The sequence below is a fragment of the Symphalangus syndactylus genome, chromosome 14 (assembly GCF_028878055.3).
Source record: "Symphalangus syndactylus isolate Jambi chromosome 14, NHGRI_mSymSyn1-v2.1_pri, whole genome shotgun sequence".
Classification (NCBI taxonomy): Eukaryota; Metazoa; Chordata; class Mammalia; order Primates; family Hylobatidae; genus Symphalangus; species Symphalangus syndactylus.
Window position 1 is genome coordinate 36341363 of NC_072436.2, and position 14023 is coordinate 36355385.

Below are 14023 nucleotides of genomic sequence, written 5' to 3' on the forward strand. Positions count from 1 at the left end.
TTGTTTTGTTTTGTTTTTTTAGAGAGAGGGTCTTGCTCTGTCACTCTGGCTGGAGTGCAGTGGTGTGATCACAGCTCACTGCAGCCTCAAACTCCTGGGTTCAAACAATCCTCCCACCTCAGCTTCCCAAAATACTGGGATTACAGACATGAGCCATTGTACTTAGCCAAATCTCCCAATTTAGAAACTCCTCTGTAAAGGGTTTGGGTCTGAGCTATATGTTTGGTTTTTTTGTTTGTTTTGTTTTGAGACGGGGTCCCACTCTCTTGCTCAGGCTGGAATGCAGTGTCACAATCTTAGCTCACTGCAACCTCCACCTCCCGGACTCAACTGATCCTCCCACCTCAGCCTCCTGAATAGCTGGGACTACAGGGGCACACCACCATGCCCAGCTAATTTTTCTGGGGGGGTGGGGTGGGGACTTTCTATAGAGACAGGGTCTTGCCATGTTGCTCAGACTGGTCTTGAACTCCCGAGCTCAAGCAATCTACTTGCCTTGGCCTTCCGAAGTGCTGGGATTACAGGCGTGAGCCAAAGCACCCAGCCCGGAGCTGTATGGTACTTCAAACGCCAATACACCAGCCCCCGACACTCTGATTGGTATTCCTTTAATTCATCAGACTCCATGTGCAATAAATGACTGAGTGTTGAAACTGTTATTTTTTGTTTGCCCGATCGGTAGATGGCCACTTTTTGTAACTTTTTTTTTCATTCAGGTTTCTATTTTTATTCAACTATAAGCAAACAGCACAATTAATGCAATGTTCAGCAACTCCAGACCAGCTTTTCTTACCCCCATGAAGAACGATCAATTTAACAAACACAGATCTAGGGTTTCCTCCCAAGCTGTCAGCGAGCGCTGCTGCCGGTCTAGATGGCCATATCCCAATGACAGCAAAGCCATTCTCCCTACTGCTTCTTCCAGGATTGCTCTTTAAAGGGACCAGAGCAACATATTGATGCCTATTGAGGTATCTGAGATGCACCGTGTTGGGGGTTAGCCTCAATGCCAGCCTCTGGTTGTCTAGGTGAGTGACATCACCATAAAAACACATTGTGTACCATTCTGAACTCAGGATTACAAAGGCAGAGGCAACCAATCTTTTTTTTTTTTTTTTTTTTTACATCCCTTAAAGATTCTTTGATGCTTTGCTCTATCACTGTAGACCTGGTTTTTTTCCCCCAATTTTTTCTTTTTTACATTCTTTTATATTTCTTTTTTACATTTAATCTGGGTTGCTATTTTCAGATTAACAATTTGATGACCCCATCACAGTACCAAAATATCCCCCCAAAATGAAGTTCAAATTTGATCAAAACATAAATCAGAGTGAGTGAGTAAAATTATAAAGGCCAGGCAGCAGGAAAAGTCACCCTCAACCACCATCTGACTGGTCAGGTCTTGCCTGTGCCAAAGGGGGCAGGAAGAGGAGAAATCTATTATACATTGCAACACTGAACTGGGGAACATGGCTTGGGGCCTCCAGGACAGTTCAGGTCCCCAAGCTAACCCCCTACTTCCCAGACAGCTGCTTGTACAGTTTGGGCACATAGTCGTCCCACTCAGCCTGGTAACAGGTGCCGGCCACCAGGGCCCCGAGCTCGTACTTTTTACGGAAGGACGCCACCTTCTGGTCTCCAGATCGGTTGCTGAGGATGGGCTCGTCACACTTTAGTGGCCTGTCCTGCTCATAAACCAGCCAGACATAGCAGTGGAGACCTGCGCCCTTGGGGAGGCCCCGAGCCCACATAATCGGAGAGGACTGTGCCACTGCTGATGTCATTGCCCTTCATGTTGACCACCAGGAAATGATGCCATTCTCTGTATTTGGGATCCCTCCTGCTGGGAGCATCCGGGTCTGTCAGGACCAAGGTGTAGAGCTTCCCTGAATCAAGACCATCCCACGAAATGCTGGTGGGTCTATTCTTAACCTGGGTGGGCGTCAGCACTTTGCCCAGCTCGTCCACCGCCGCCTGGGTGTAGGTGACATGCAGCAGGTGCTGTGGCTGCTCGTCCATTTCTTGCAGGCTCAAGGGCCCCGACCACTTGCTGAGGTCCACCGGCATGGCGAGGCCAAGCAGAGCGTGCAGCCGGGAGTGCCGCAGTAGGCCAGGCGCGGGTGGCAACAGCGACACAGAGAGCTCAGCACACTGGCCCGGGAAGGCGCAGACCCCACTTTTTGTAACTTTATAATTACTTAATTTTATTTTTTTAAAGCTTATTTTGGTGTTATTCAGTATATAGTGTTTTACTGAGCTTCTGCAAATGCCATCGCGATAATAGTTTTGTTTTCTTGAACAAAAAACCAAAATAAATTTCAAATGTTAAAGCAATGGAATCAATAAATTTATTAATGTTACATTAACACGAACTACAAAGAGATCTTTCGTATGTCTGATACCAAAGACATAACTGAAAAGTCATTTTTCCAAACCTTGAGCCTGCATTCACCTACCTGTCTAACCCTCACATGTGCTAATTAACTGCAAATGCCATTTCTGGGCTTCACACACATTCTGTGGCTTTCCCTTTTCTGATGTGACTTCCCTCCCTTACCCCACACCTCCCTGCGCTGTCCCCTGCTGTGCCCTTGCCTGGAATGCCCTGCAGCCTGCTTCAGCCCAGCAAAGTATTCATCTTACCAGTCCATGCCCTGACTCCTGATGTCACCCTTCCCTGCATCACCCTTCCCTGTGTATTTGGTGGATAAGGCTTGATTGAGGCTCAGGTACTGAGTCCCTGCTGGCACATCGAGAACCAGATGTCACCCCGATGATAAGGAAGACAGACATGGGACTTCCATATGAATTGGATAGGATCATCTGACATGCACCCTACTAACCCTACTGTTACCCCAAAGCTCCAGAACCACACCGGGCTGGACACAGGCATTTCCTGTCCCCTGAAGAGCCACTGAACCCAGCACAAAAGAGATCTAGAGCTCTCCAAACCTATGGAATGGCAACCAAAACCATGCCCAGGTTTTGAGTTAAGCCTCATTAGTCTCCCTTTTCCCTTCACAGTGTAGAACTGTGCAGCGCAGCACTAAGTGTGAATGAGAGCAGAAGCCTCAAGACAGAACTGAACCCACCAGCTTGAGCTGACAACACTGCCAGGGGTTCTCTCTCTTTGATCACTGAGTTAGGAGGCATGGGTGAGGGATGCAGAGAGCCGCTCGTCAGGAGGCATCAAGCTATCCAAGTCAATATCCTATTAGTAGGGATGGCATGTTATAAAAGGCATAAAGATCTCACCTGCCCCAGCTGGAAGCAATGATTCCATTGCCCCAGATTCGGAATTGTGATTTAAACTAGTCCTCTCTTCAGGCATCAGAACCAAATTAGAGTGCTTTATATGTGCAAGGAACTAATGCAGAAAGACATTATGGGTAAGTCAAGGGAGATGCCCCAGCCATTGGGCAAATTCCTCTGACTCCTCCCTGATGGAACTAATTCTTTTTCTTCTGTGCCCGGATCCTAGAATCAAGATCCTTAAGGTCTGAGTACAAATTCCGCTTCAGGATGGCGCTGCTGCACAGCAGGGCACCTTGCAGGGCCCCGAGCAGCCCACAGGTGAAGATATCCTGGCCTAGGAGGCAAGAGCAGAGGCCCCTGAGTGCGCACCCAGGCAGGCCCAGGGAAGGGTGGGGCCCTGGTGCTCTTCCCTCCACATGAGGGCCACCCAGAGCTGGCTCCAATCAGATCGAGGCCACAGCCTGCCCAGGCAGCCCTGCTCAGGGGATGGGAGGCTGCAGGGAACAGCAGGGCCTGAGGACAGGAACAGAGGACGTTGGGCGACAGGGGCCCAGGGTCTCAGGTCCTGACAACATGGGGTGGTGAGTATACCTGTCAGATAGAGGTTGGGGATGGGGCTCTGGGCCCTCAAGGAGGCCATCACACGAGGGTGCAGGCGGCCCAGGTCATGGTCAGCCCCGTAGCAGGCACCTCGGGGAGCAGCCAGATAGAACTGGTTGGTGAGTGGGGATCCTGCAGTCACACTGTCCACCTGAGGGCACAAAGGGCAGCCAAAGGGTGGGGCAGGCACGTGAGATCCTGGCTCCCCTCCCTCTTCTGCTCTTTCCCATTTGCTGACTCCAGGGATGGGTGCCCTGTCCTTCCCTGGGGCTCAGATATCTTGAGGCCTGATTCCTCTATCTCAAGGAAAGGGCAGAAATGGCACCGTGAGGTCCGTCACCCCCCCAGATACTTTACCCCCTACCTTCCCCTCCAGCTGTGGGAACAGTTTCAGGACCACTGACATAGAGGCTTCCACAAAGGAGTTTTTGAAGGTCTCATAGTCACTGCCCCGCTTTCCCTTCAGCTCCTCCTGCCACTCCTCAAACCACTCGTAGGCGCTGGGTATGAGCATGATCATGGTGGACCGGCCTGGGGATCAGAGCTGATATTACTACTGCCCAGCCCCTCCCTCCACCCCCTCACCCGGGACCTGCAGCCCCACCTGGGAATCGGTCCTCCCAGGTCGGATCTTTGGCTGATGGGAAAGCGATGAAGAGAAGAGGGATGTGTTCTGCAGCCTCTTCCCTGGGCATGGAGACGTAGCGCTCCATCCTGCGTGTGACAAGAGTGTGGTGCAATCTCCAGGTTTTTGTCCTCAAAACCCCAGAACCACTGCAAGGACTGCTCATCCCTAGGGACTCCCCACAGGGGTGAAGCTGAGCCACAGCCTTGGCGTGACAAACTTCCAGGAGCAAATTAGAAATTGCCCGCTTCCTCCCATTCCATAATCTCTGCTCATTCTCTGAGTCAAGCAGGGAGGCACGGGCCACACACACACACACACACACACACACACACGCGCGCGCGCGCCTTACGCCTGGTCCATGTCCGTGTCATAGTAAACATAGTAGTTGGTAGACGGCAGACGCAGGTCTTCCTTGGTGCCTCGCAGGCAGATGAAAACAGAGGTCATGCCTAAGCCGGGCCGCACTGTCCCCAGCTGCTGCTTCACACCTGCCAAGGGGAGTGGTTGGTGCCTGTGAGGCACCTTGTTGCTTAAGGACAATGAGAGGGCCGGCCAAGAAGAGGAGAAGCATGACCCAGACGGAGCAAGTTGGGTCCAGAAGGGGACACATTGGGGAACCTGCAAGAGGGGCAGTGCAGACCCGCCTTTTACCTGGCAGGCAGCGGGCATTCCCCGGCAGTAGGTGTTCATAGGTGTTGAACAGTCCTGCGTTGGAGACCACGATGGGGCAATAGATGTTCACCAGCTCATGCCCCTTCTTCACACTGACACCTGCAGGCACAAGAGCTTGGCTGAGGGTCTGTGAGCTCCGGGATGAAGAGGAAGGCCCACAGCTCCCATGGATCTCTCTCTGCCTGTGCCCATTTCTCAGACCTTGGAGTCCAGCTACCGGGACTCAGGCAGGGCAGGCCCCTGGGAAAATGCAAAGTGAGTGAATATCTTCAGGTGCTTTCACACTATCCTACAACTGCTTGGGCTTACTTTCCCTAGCACTGTACCCACCTGTGTGTGTATGTTTGTGTGTACTCTGTGTTTGAGCCAAATCCCAGACAAAGCTCAAGGGCTAAAGACCTTCCACTGGAAATCTAGGCCCTTTTCTCTGCTGCCAGAGTTGTTTCCAAATACTCTTTAATACCCTCCAATCGGGGCTGGGCACAGTGGCTCATGCCTGTACTCCCAGTGCTTTGGGAGTCTGAGGTAAGAGGACTGATTGCTTGTGTACAGGAGTTCAAGACCAGCCTGGGCAACAAAGTGAGACCCTGTCTCTACAGAAAAAAAAAAATTTAAATTAAGCTGTATGGGATTGTGCACACCTGTAGTCCTATCTCCTCAGCCAGAGGAATGGGTTCAGCCCAGGAGTTAAATGCTACAGTGAGCTATGATGACACTACTGCACTGTAGCCTGGGCAATAGAGTGAGACTGTGTATCTAAAAAAATGAATGAATGAATGAATGAATGAATAAAATAAAAATAAAACCCTGCAATGATGCCTCATCCTGGATAAGAGAACCTCCAAAATCTTACAGCAGCCTGTGCAATGTGGTCCCTTCTGTGTGTCCAGCTCCATCCATCTCTGGTCACTCTCACTAAACTCCCACTAAACTATTAGGCAGAACCAATATCAAACAGCTGAGAGTCAACCATTTCTTACCTACAAAAATGGCAGTTTCTTATTGTTCAACCTAATACTTCTGGATGCCTGAAAACACTCAGCTCTTTCATATCTCCACACCTTTGCACATGCTGCTTCCCCTTCCTGGAATATTCTCCAACCTCATCTGCTTGCTGGCTTCATCTCACCCTTTATTACTCGGCTCCAACACCTGTGCCTCCAGGAGGTTTCCCCTGTTCCACTGTGCTGTCTGTTACCCCCATCCTTAGCACATGCCTCCAGATGGCACGTAAATGAATGCTTTTTCTTTCTTAAGACGAAGCCTCACTCTGTTGCCCAGGCTGGAGTGCAGTGGTGCAATCTCAGCTCACTGCAACCTCTGCCTCCCAAGTTCAAGCGATTCTCCTGCCCTGGCCTCCAAGTAGCTAGGGTTACAGGCTCCCAGCACCGTGCCTGGCTAATTTTGGTATTTTTAGTAAAGACAGGGTTTCACCATATTGGCCAGGCTGGTCTCAAACTCCTGACCTTGTGATCCACCCACCTCGGCCTCCCAAAGTGCTGAGATTACAGGCGTGAGCCACCGCGCCTGGCCCTGGCTAATTTTTGTATTTTTAGTAAAGACAGGGTTTCACCATGTTGGCCAGGCTGGTCTCGAACTCCCAACCTCAGGTGATCCGCCTGCCTTGGCCACCCAAAGTGCTGGGATTACAGGCATGAGCCACTGCGCCCGGCCTCTTTTATCTCTATCTTTTATTACCTAGCACTTGAAAAACAAACAAATATATCTGGATTGTATTTAACTCAACTGATAAACCTACCTTGCTTCCTGGACCCCTTTCAGCTGATAGGAGAACTTGTTCATGGACATCAGAGAAAACCTTGCCCAACTGACAGCCACCTCTCTCTTACCACCCAGTAACTTATCAGTCTCTTCTACTAATGGATTCTCTCAGATCACTGATGGCCTTTTCTCCTTGATTTTTCATTTTGCACTGGGCCCCCCGCTTATCACCTCCTTGAAAGGTTCCTCTGATAAATGCATGTTTACATCAGCCCAGTTTTTCCCAGGCCTCTTTTTGTCTGCTTCCCTGGCCTCTTGAAGCACCCATTAGTCATAGATGGCCTATTCTGTTTAACAGAGTCCTTCTTGCACAGACCTTCTATTCCAAGAGTTCATTTATACTGGGATTCTGAGTCCCTGTGCAGGTTACAGCATCAACCTGAGCCAGGGTAATAAGGTTCTGGGCCCCACTTTACAGATAGAGGCAGGGAACCTTTCTGGCCTCCATACTATCCTGTGGAACCCAAAGTTACTCATTCATTCTATCGGCCACTGAACAGCATTTATTGAGCCTCCAATATGCGCTAAGATTTATAGATACAAAGATAAAAGACAGTCTCTACACTCAAGAAGACAGTCGGCTGGTCTCAGTGGCTCACGCCTATAATCCCAGCACTTTGGGAGGCCAAGGTGGGCGGATCACAAGATCAGGAGATCGAGACCATCCTGACTAACACATGGTGAAACCCTGTCTCTATTAAAAATACAAAAAATTAGCTGGGCGTGGTGGCGGGCACCTGTAGTCTCAGCTACGCGGGAGGCTGAGGTGGGAAAATGGCATGAACCTAGGAGGCGGAGCTTGCAGTGAGCCGAGATCGCACCACTGCACTCCAGCCTGGGCAACAGAGCAAGACTCCATCTCAAAAAAAAAAAAAAAAGAAGACAGTCATAGATTACTGGGTAAATAATAATAATTTTATCTATTAAATAAATACTGTTCTTTGAGGACCATGCAATCCTTTATTTTTCTTTTCTTTTCTTTTTTTTTTTTTTGAGATGGCGTCTTGCTCTGTCGCCCAGGCTGGAGTGCGGTGGCACGATCTCAGCTCACTGCAACCTCTACCTCCTGGGTTCAAGCAATTCTTCCGCCTCAGCCTCCCAAGTAGCTGGGAGTATAGGTGTGTGCCACCATGTCCAGCTAATTTTTGTATTTTTAGTAGAGACAGGGTTTCACCATATTGGCCAGGCTGGTCTCGAACTCCTGACCTCGTGAGCCGCCTGCCTCGGCCTCCCAAAGTGCTGGGATTACAGGCGTGAGCCACCATGCCCAGCCATATTTTTCTGTTTTGTTTTGTTTTGTTTTTTAAAGAGACAGGGTTTAACCATGTTGCCCAGGCTGATCTCAAATTCCTGGGCTCAAGTGATCCTCCCATCTCAGCCTCCCAAAGTGCTGGGGTTACAGGCGTGGACCACTATGCCCAGCCAATCCTTTATCTTTCCTGCTTCCTTTTTATTTCTGGACTAATCACTATCCCCGGACCCTGCTCTGGGGCAGATTCTCACCTTTAGCGCCCATGAGGAGGTCAGTTCTCCTACTCCTTCCAGTCTCAGGGAGACCCCAGGTCTTGCCCACACCAACCCAGGGACCCAGAAGGGCAGGGTAGGGCAGGGCTCTCACCACAGGCTTTCCCAGCTGAGTCCAGCAACACACTCTGCACAGTGGCCTTTGTAAGGACAGCGCCCCCAGCCCGCTGAATCACAGGGATGGTGTGGAAGGCAATTTCACTGGAACCCCCTCGGGGATAAAAGGCTCCTTTCATGTAGTGGTTAACCAGCAGGGCGTGCATGGAAAAGGCACTGTGGCTGGGGGTGACACCTGCAGAAGGAAGGAAGGAAGGGTGTTGAGCAGGCAAGAGCAGGCACCAGCACCATTCAGAAAGGAACGTGGAATTCTGTGAGATCATAACACACAGCCCAGTCTATCCGAGGAACCACGTGTTCCTCAGGGTCCAAGGCAGCCAGAGGAGCCTTTCCATCCAGACATGGGGTACCTTAGAGATCTTGGCACCAGTAGGAATATCCTCCCTGCAAACTGCCATGCTGCCAGACCAGGCAGGACAGTGTTGGTTGAACTGAAAAATCATCCAAAGCATGGATGAAGAGAATTTTGACCAAGGAGTCCAGCAGGGGGCCAGACTTCTCATCCACAAGCTCCAGAGGGCCTGGGGTTTACACAGCTCCATATCAGTCAGCCAGGCAGGGTCGAGAAGAAAGATTGAGAGATGAGAGGGCAGCCCTTCCTCCTCCAGAAGCTGCCCAGAGCCCAGGGCCAGTACCCACCGTAAGTGGGGAAGATGTAGCTGAGCACTGCCTGGAGCTCAGAGGAGGCCCCCAGCTGCTGCAGGACCTCAGCCAGGCTCTGGGTGGATGAGTGAAGGAATGGAGAGAAACGAGTCAGCAGCCCACACCTGTCGAGGAGCTGAACCACAGGCAATGGGAGGAACTTCAACAGGATGGCATGAGGGGCTCCACTGGATACCACCTAGGGGAGTGAATGAGGACAGCAGGCCTCACGTCTAGAACCGCTGTGACAGAACTGCTATCCCCATAGCCTGGACCAGCCCGAGGATCCAGCAACACTTACCACTGACTGAACTTTGCTGAATTTGAATATTTTTAAAAAATCTATACTCTGTGAATTTTTCCCATCCTACACTTGGATGAGTCCTTTTTTTGCTTTTTATTTTCCTGCTCAAATTCCTTTTCAAAAATCCCAATCTGGTCTCAGATGCAGTAAAAAGGAATAGTGATCTGATGTCACGGAAGCCAGCCTAGCCAGGGAGGAGAGCAGGGCATCCCCAGAGGCCAGGGTGACAGCAGCAGCCGTACAGCCAAGGCTCCAGAGAGAGATGGAGAACTGGATGGACTTGGGTGGAGGCTGAGCTAAGAACAGATGTGACTCTTCCTCCCTTCCTGCCTCCCCCACTGCACTCTCCACCCACAGTGCCTCCACTAATAATGAAGAAAGTCAGTCTTATTAGGAACAAACTCTGAGTCCTCAGCATGTCCATGTTACCTTAACCAGCTTTATATACTTGTCAATGATAGCTTCCTCCTGTGGAAACTTCTCCTTGAGGCCCTGAATGTAGGCTTTCTCTCCACTGTACATGGGGTACTCCTTTCGGCCATTGGGCCCTTCCAGTACCATGATGTCAAAAGGAGAGGACAGGGGAACCCAGTCCAGCTGCCCTTCAGTGATCTGGTCCAAGATAAAACGGCCAATGCTGCCCTCCTCCATACGCCCAATGTAATGGATTCCTGTTGGGAGATGGAAAAACAAGGTAGTAAAGGGATATGGGGATTGAGCCCTGGAAAGGTGGCTGAGGAAGTGAGGTGGAAGAGGTTATCTGGCCTGGCCAAGTTCACGTCCAGAGTGAGCTGCCCACCCTGTCTGTAGGGAGGTGTCACAGCAGAAACCACCAGATCCCTGCCCGGTTCGACTCCCAGTAGCTATGCTGTCACATAAGAAAAGTGCCCAGAGGCTGGGCACAGTGGCTCACACCTGTAATCCCAACACTTTGGGAGGCAGAGGGAGGTGGATCACTTGAGGTCAGGAGTTTGAGACCAGCCTGGCCAACATGGAGAAACCCCATCTCTACTAAAATACAAAAAAATTAGCAGGGTGTGGTGGCCCACTTGGTGGGATTACTGAGTGTAATCCCAGCCACTCGGGTGACTGAGGCATGAGAATCACTTGAACTCAGGAGGTAGAGGTTAGAGTAAGCTGGGATCACACCACTGTGCTCCAGCCTGGGTGATGAAGTGAGACTCTGTCTGAAACAAACAAACAAAAAAAGTGCCCAGAGAGAAGATGGCACTTCCAAAACAACAGAAATGCTCCGTAGCACCCCACAAGGGCTGCTCCAAGCCTCTTCAACATATAGCCATGCTCCCAACCCTTTTCCACACAAGCCTTACCTGTGTCAAATTCAAGGCCATTCTTTCCAAAGGTATGACAGCAGCCCCCTGCCTTGGTATGTTGTTCCAGCACCAGGACTCGCTTGCCAGCTTTAGCTAGAATTGCAGCTGCAGCCAGGCCCCCAAAGCCACTGCCAATTACCACCACATCCAGCTTCTCCGGCACTTGGTTGGCTGAAAAAGCTACAGCAGAAGGGCCAAAGGGTGGGTTTCTCAGGCAGGGGCAGGGAAATAGCAAAGATAGGGAAACCAAAGAAGACTTCTCTAGCTTGTACAGGGCAAGAAAACTCTAGAGCAGTTTGGCACAGAACTCTTGACTAACAGGTTTCAAACATTTTACCTGAGAATACTCAGAACCAGCCAGGCAGATTTGGCATTTTGGTTTTTCGTTTTTTGAGACAGAGTCACACTCTGGCCCAGGATGAAGTGCAGTGATGTGATCACAGCTCACTGCAGCCTTGAACTCCCGCCCTCAAGCAATCCTCCTGCCTCTGGTTCCCGAGTAGCTGGGACTACAGGTGCATGCCACCATGCCTGGCTAATTTATTTTTATTTTCATTTGTATTTATTTATTTTTGAAGGCGGAGTCTCGCTCTGTCACCCAGGCTGGAGTGCAGTGGCGCAATCTCCGCTTACTGCAAGCTCCGCCTCCTGGGTTCACACCATTCTCCTGCCTCAGCCTCCCGAGTAGCTGGGACTACAGGTGCCCGCCACCACGCCTGGCTAATTTTTTTTTAAAATATTCTTTAGTAGAGATGGGGTTTCACCATGTTAGCCAGGATGGTCTCCATCTCCTGACCTCGTGATCCGCCTGCCTTGGCCTCCCAAAGTGCTGGGATTACAGGCATGAGCCACCACGCCCGGCCTATTTTATGTTTTATAGAGCCAAAGTCTTGCTGTGTTGCCCAGGCTGATCTTGAACTCCTGGCCTCAAGTGATCCACCCACCTCGGCCTCCCAAAGTGCTGGGATTACAGGCATGAGCCACCACGCCCAGCCCACAAGCCGGTTTCTTTGGAAGATGCAGGGTCTGCAAGCAACATTGGAATAGCTGGGTCCTATAGTGACTCTTCCAGGTCCTGATGGAAAGGCTTGGGCAGGACAGAACTGCGCAGAGGCTGCAGCTCTGAGAAATCACAGCACCAGCCCCTCCCATAGGGCAAGTCTGGAGGCAGTGCTGAGGGAGGCAGCACCTTCTCAGAAGACAAAACTGGATAGCAAGTGGTGCTATATGGGTACTTCCGATACATGATCTGTTCTTTAACAATCACTGGCAAAGAACTGAGATCTGGGATGTTTCAAGATGCAAGAGAACTTGGCAAACTGCTTATTTTTTGAATGTTTTTAGAGAGATCAATAGTAAAAAAAATTTCACATGTAAGTATATAAAATAAATATATGAAACAAGTGTCACAATACAATACTTAGTGGAACTATGTATAATGCATTCTGATATTTTCTATTCTACTGCATTCTAAAATACTAGCTGCGGCCGGGCGCGATGGCTCACGCCTGTAATCCCAACACTTTGGGAGGCCGAGGTGGGTGGATCGCTTGAGGCCAGGAGTTCGAGAGCCTAGACAACATGGTGAAACCCTGTGTCTACTAAAAATACAAAAATTAGCTGGGCATGCACACTACTCGGGAGGCTGAGGCACGATAATCACTTGAACCCAGGAGGCGGAAGTTGCGGTGAGCGGAGATCGCGCCACTGCACTCTAGCTTGGGCAACAGAGCGAGACTCTGTTTCAATAAATAAATAAATAATGCCAGTTGCAACTCACTAAATTGATTTCATAGCCCACTAACAGACCACAACCCGGTTTGAAAAGCAGTTAAGCTAGTCATCTCATTTTTAGACCAGCCCAGGTAGGTGCTAATGGTTATGCAGCAAATTAGTGACAGAGTCCAAGCTAAAACTCAGTTCTCAGAAGTCCAGATGATTAGTCCTTCCACTTAGAACAGTACTGTCTCTGATTGTGTAGCAAGATATGACACGGAGAATGCTAAAATTTACAAGTGAGAGGGACTCTGTAGATCAAACAGGTGATCCATTATTTTTTAAAGCAGCAGAACTCTTTAAACCCTAGAAGCAACCACAAAATATGTTTTAAAGATGAGAGTGGAGAGCAGGCTCTGAGCCTGAGGCACTTTGTTGAACCTCTGCCAGAGTTTCAGAACTAGGGTTCAATCCTTATGAGTCGGGACATGCAGAGCCTGTTAAATCACCGGACGGGCAAAATGCAATTTCCTATGCAGGTTGGGACACATTTCTGTGCTGCTCCCCCACACCCCTGAGCTCTCATGAGAGGGTAGGTGAAAAAGTTAAGGTCCTGGAACCAAGTGGAGGAATGTCTCTTATCAGTCCGTGAGCTGCGGGGATTACAAGTGGCAGGGCGGGTGCCAAGACCTTGCAAACCAAGGACAATGACCGCACCCTTGGGACTACTATTCCCGGGGCCAGCTAGGGCGAAGGCTATCGACAGTGTCGGACACTAAAGCGGGGCTCCTCCAAGTGCAAGGAAGCCCTCCCAGAACTTTACATATGGGGAAACTGAGGCCCAGGTCTGGTAGCGGCTGCCTTGGCAAAATGAGAACCCAAACCTGTGAGAATGCCTCGAGTGCAGCCCCGGACCCCAGGGTCCCTCCTGCTACCTTGTCTGAGAACCTTCTTCCTGGCCTCCTTGTCAGTTACCAGGGGCGCTGGTGGCCGTTTGACATCTTCGGAGAAAGGATTCGGGGAGCTGCCAGAGAATAGTCCCAAGTAAACTTTGCAGAGGACGGCCAGTAGCAGCACGGCCAGGAGTAGCACCAGCGGAAGCCACATCACGCCGGCGTCGGGTCGGGTAAATAGGACAGCTCCGACTGCGCTCAGCCTCTAGAACTGTGGCTCCGCCCGGGCTAGTTCGCTCTCCAGTGAGGAGGCAGAGGCAGCTTTGAGCACTGATTAACCAGCCAGCCAGCGAGCGAGCGAAGCGCCAACTCTCCGGTGACGATTGACCCTCCCGGCTCTCCGTATTTCTTTTGCTGCGCGGGTTTTCCATTGCCTACTGGGAAATGTAGTTCTTGGGGCCAGGGGCGACAGCACGGAAGAGGCTGTGCGCATGAGCAGATGAGGCCTAGCCGAGGCGGCGGGACCCCTAAGTTTGGAAAGCTCTGTTAACGGTGA

General features: G+C 50.6%; 2 protein-coding genes and 1 pseudogene across 6 annotated transcripts in view; 1 reads left to right on the forward strand and 2 right to left on the reverse strand.

Annotated features, from left to right (window-relative positions):
* Positions 1 to 1272: 1272 nt before the first annotated feature.
* On the reverse strand, positions 1273 to 2179 carry LOC129461972 (phosphatidylethanolamine-binding protein 1-like; annotated as a pseudogene).
* A 146-nt stretch (positions 2180 to 2325) lies between these two features.
* Positions 2326 to 13900, reverse strand: RETSAT (retinol saturase). 2 transcript variants are annotated; one of them, XM_055241499.2, is made up of 11 exons: positions 13510 to 13900; positions 10856 to 11038; positions 9954 to 10195; positions 9218 to 9419; positions 8556 to 8753; positions 5135 to 5254; positions 4833 to 4971; positions 4460 to 4569; positions 4220 to 4386; positions 3847 to 4006; positions 2326 to 3589 (listed from the first exon to the last, which is right to left on the reverse strand). In XM_055241499.2, exons 1-11 carry the CDS (start codon positions 13679 to 13681, stop codon positions 3450 to 3452), a joined length of 1833 nt encoding a protein of 610 aa, XP_055097474.1. In that variant the 5' UTR covers positions 13682 to 13900; the 3' UTR covers positions 2326 to 3449. The 2 variants fall into 2 exon arrangements, with proteins under 2 accessions (XP_055097474.1, XP_063473638.1); XM_063617568.1 differs by lacking the exon at positions 10856 to 11038 and having other exon boundaries at positions 13510 to 13807.
* Positions 13855 to 14023, forward strand: part of ELMOD3 (ELMO domain containing 3) — a 40822-nt gene continuing 40653 nt past the window's right edge. For 2 of the 4 annotated variants that reach the window (XM_055241500.2, XM_055241504.2), the window contains exon 1: positions 13855 to 14019. The gene's annotated coding sequence lies outside the window, so the exon portion shown is untranslated. The remainder of the gene's footprint in view (positions 14020 to 14023) is intronic. The other 2 variants (XM_055241501.1, XM_055241502.1) reach the window with 1 other exon arrangement.

Bases quoted from the DNA above. Each gene is read 5' to 3' on its own strand.
- RETSAT (XM_055241499.2), bottom strand. From the start codon at position 13,681: ATGTGGCTTCCGCTGGTGCTACTCCTGGCCGTGCTGCTACTGGCCGTC. The intron at 9,420-9,953 runs GTAACATGGACA...TCACTCCCCTAG, and splicing joins AGTATATAAAGCTGGTTAAG to GTGGTATCCAGTGGAGCCCC. The intron at 4,972-5,134 runs GTAAAAGGCGGG...TCCCCTTGGCAG, and splicing joins GAATGCCCGCTGCCTGCCAG to GTGTGAAGCAGCAGCTGGGG.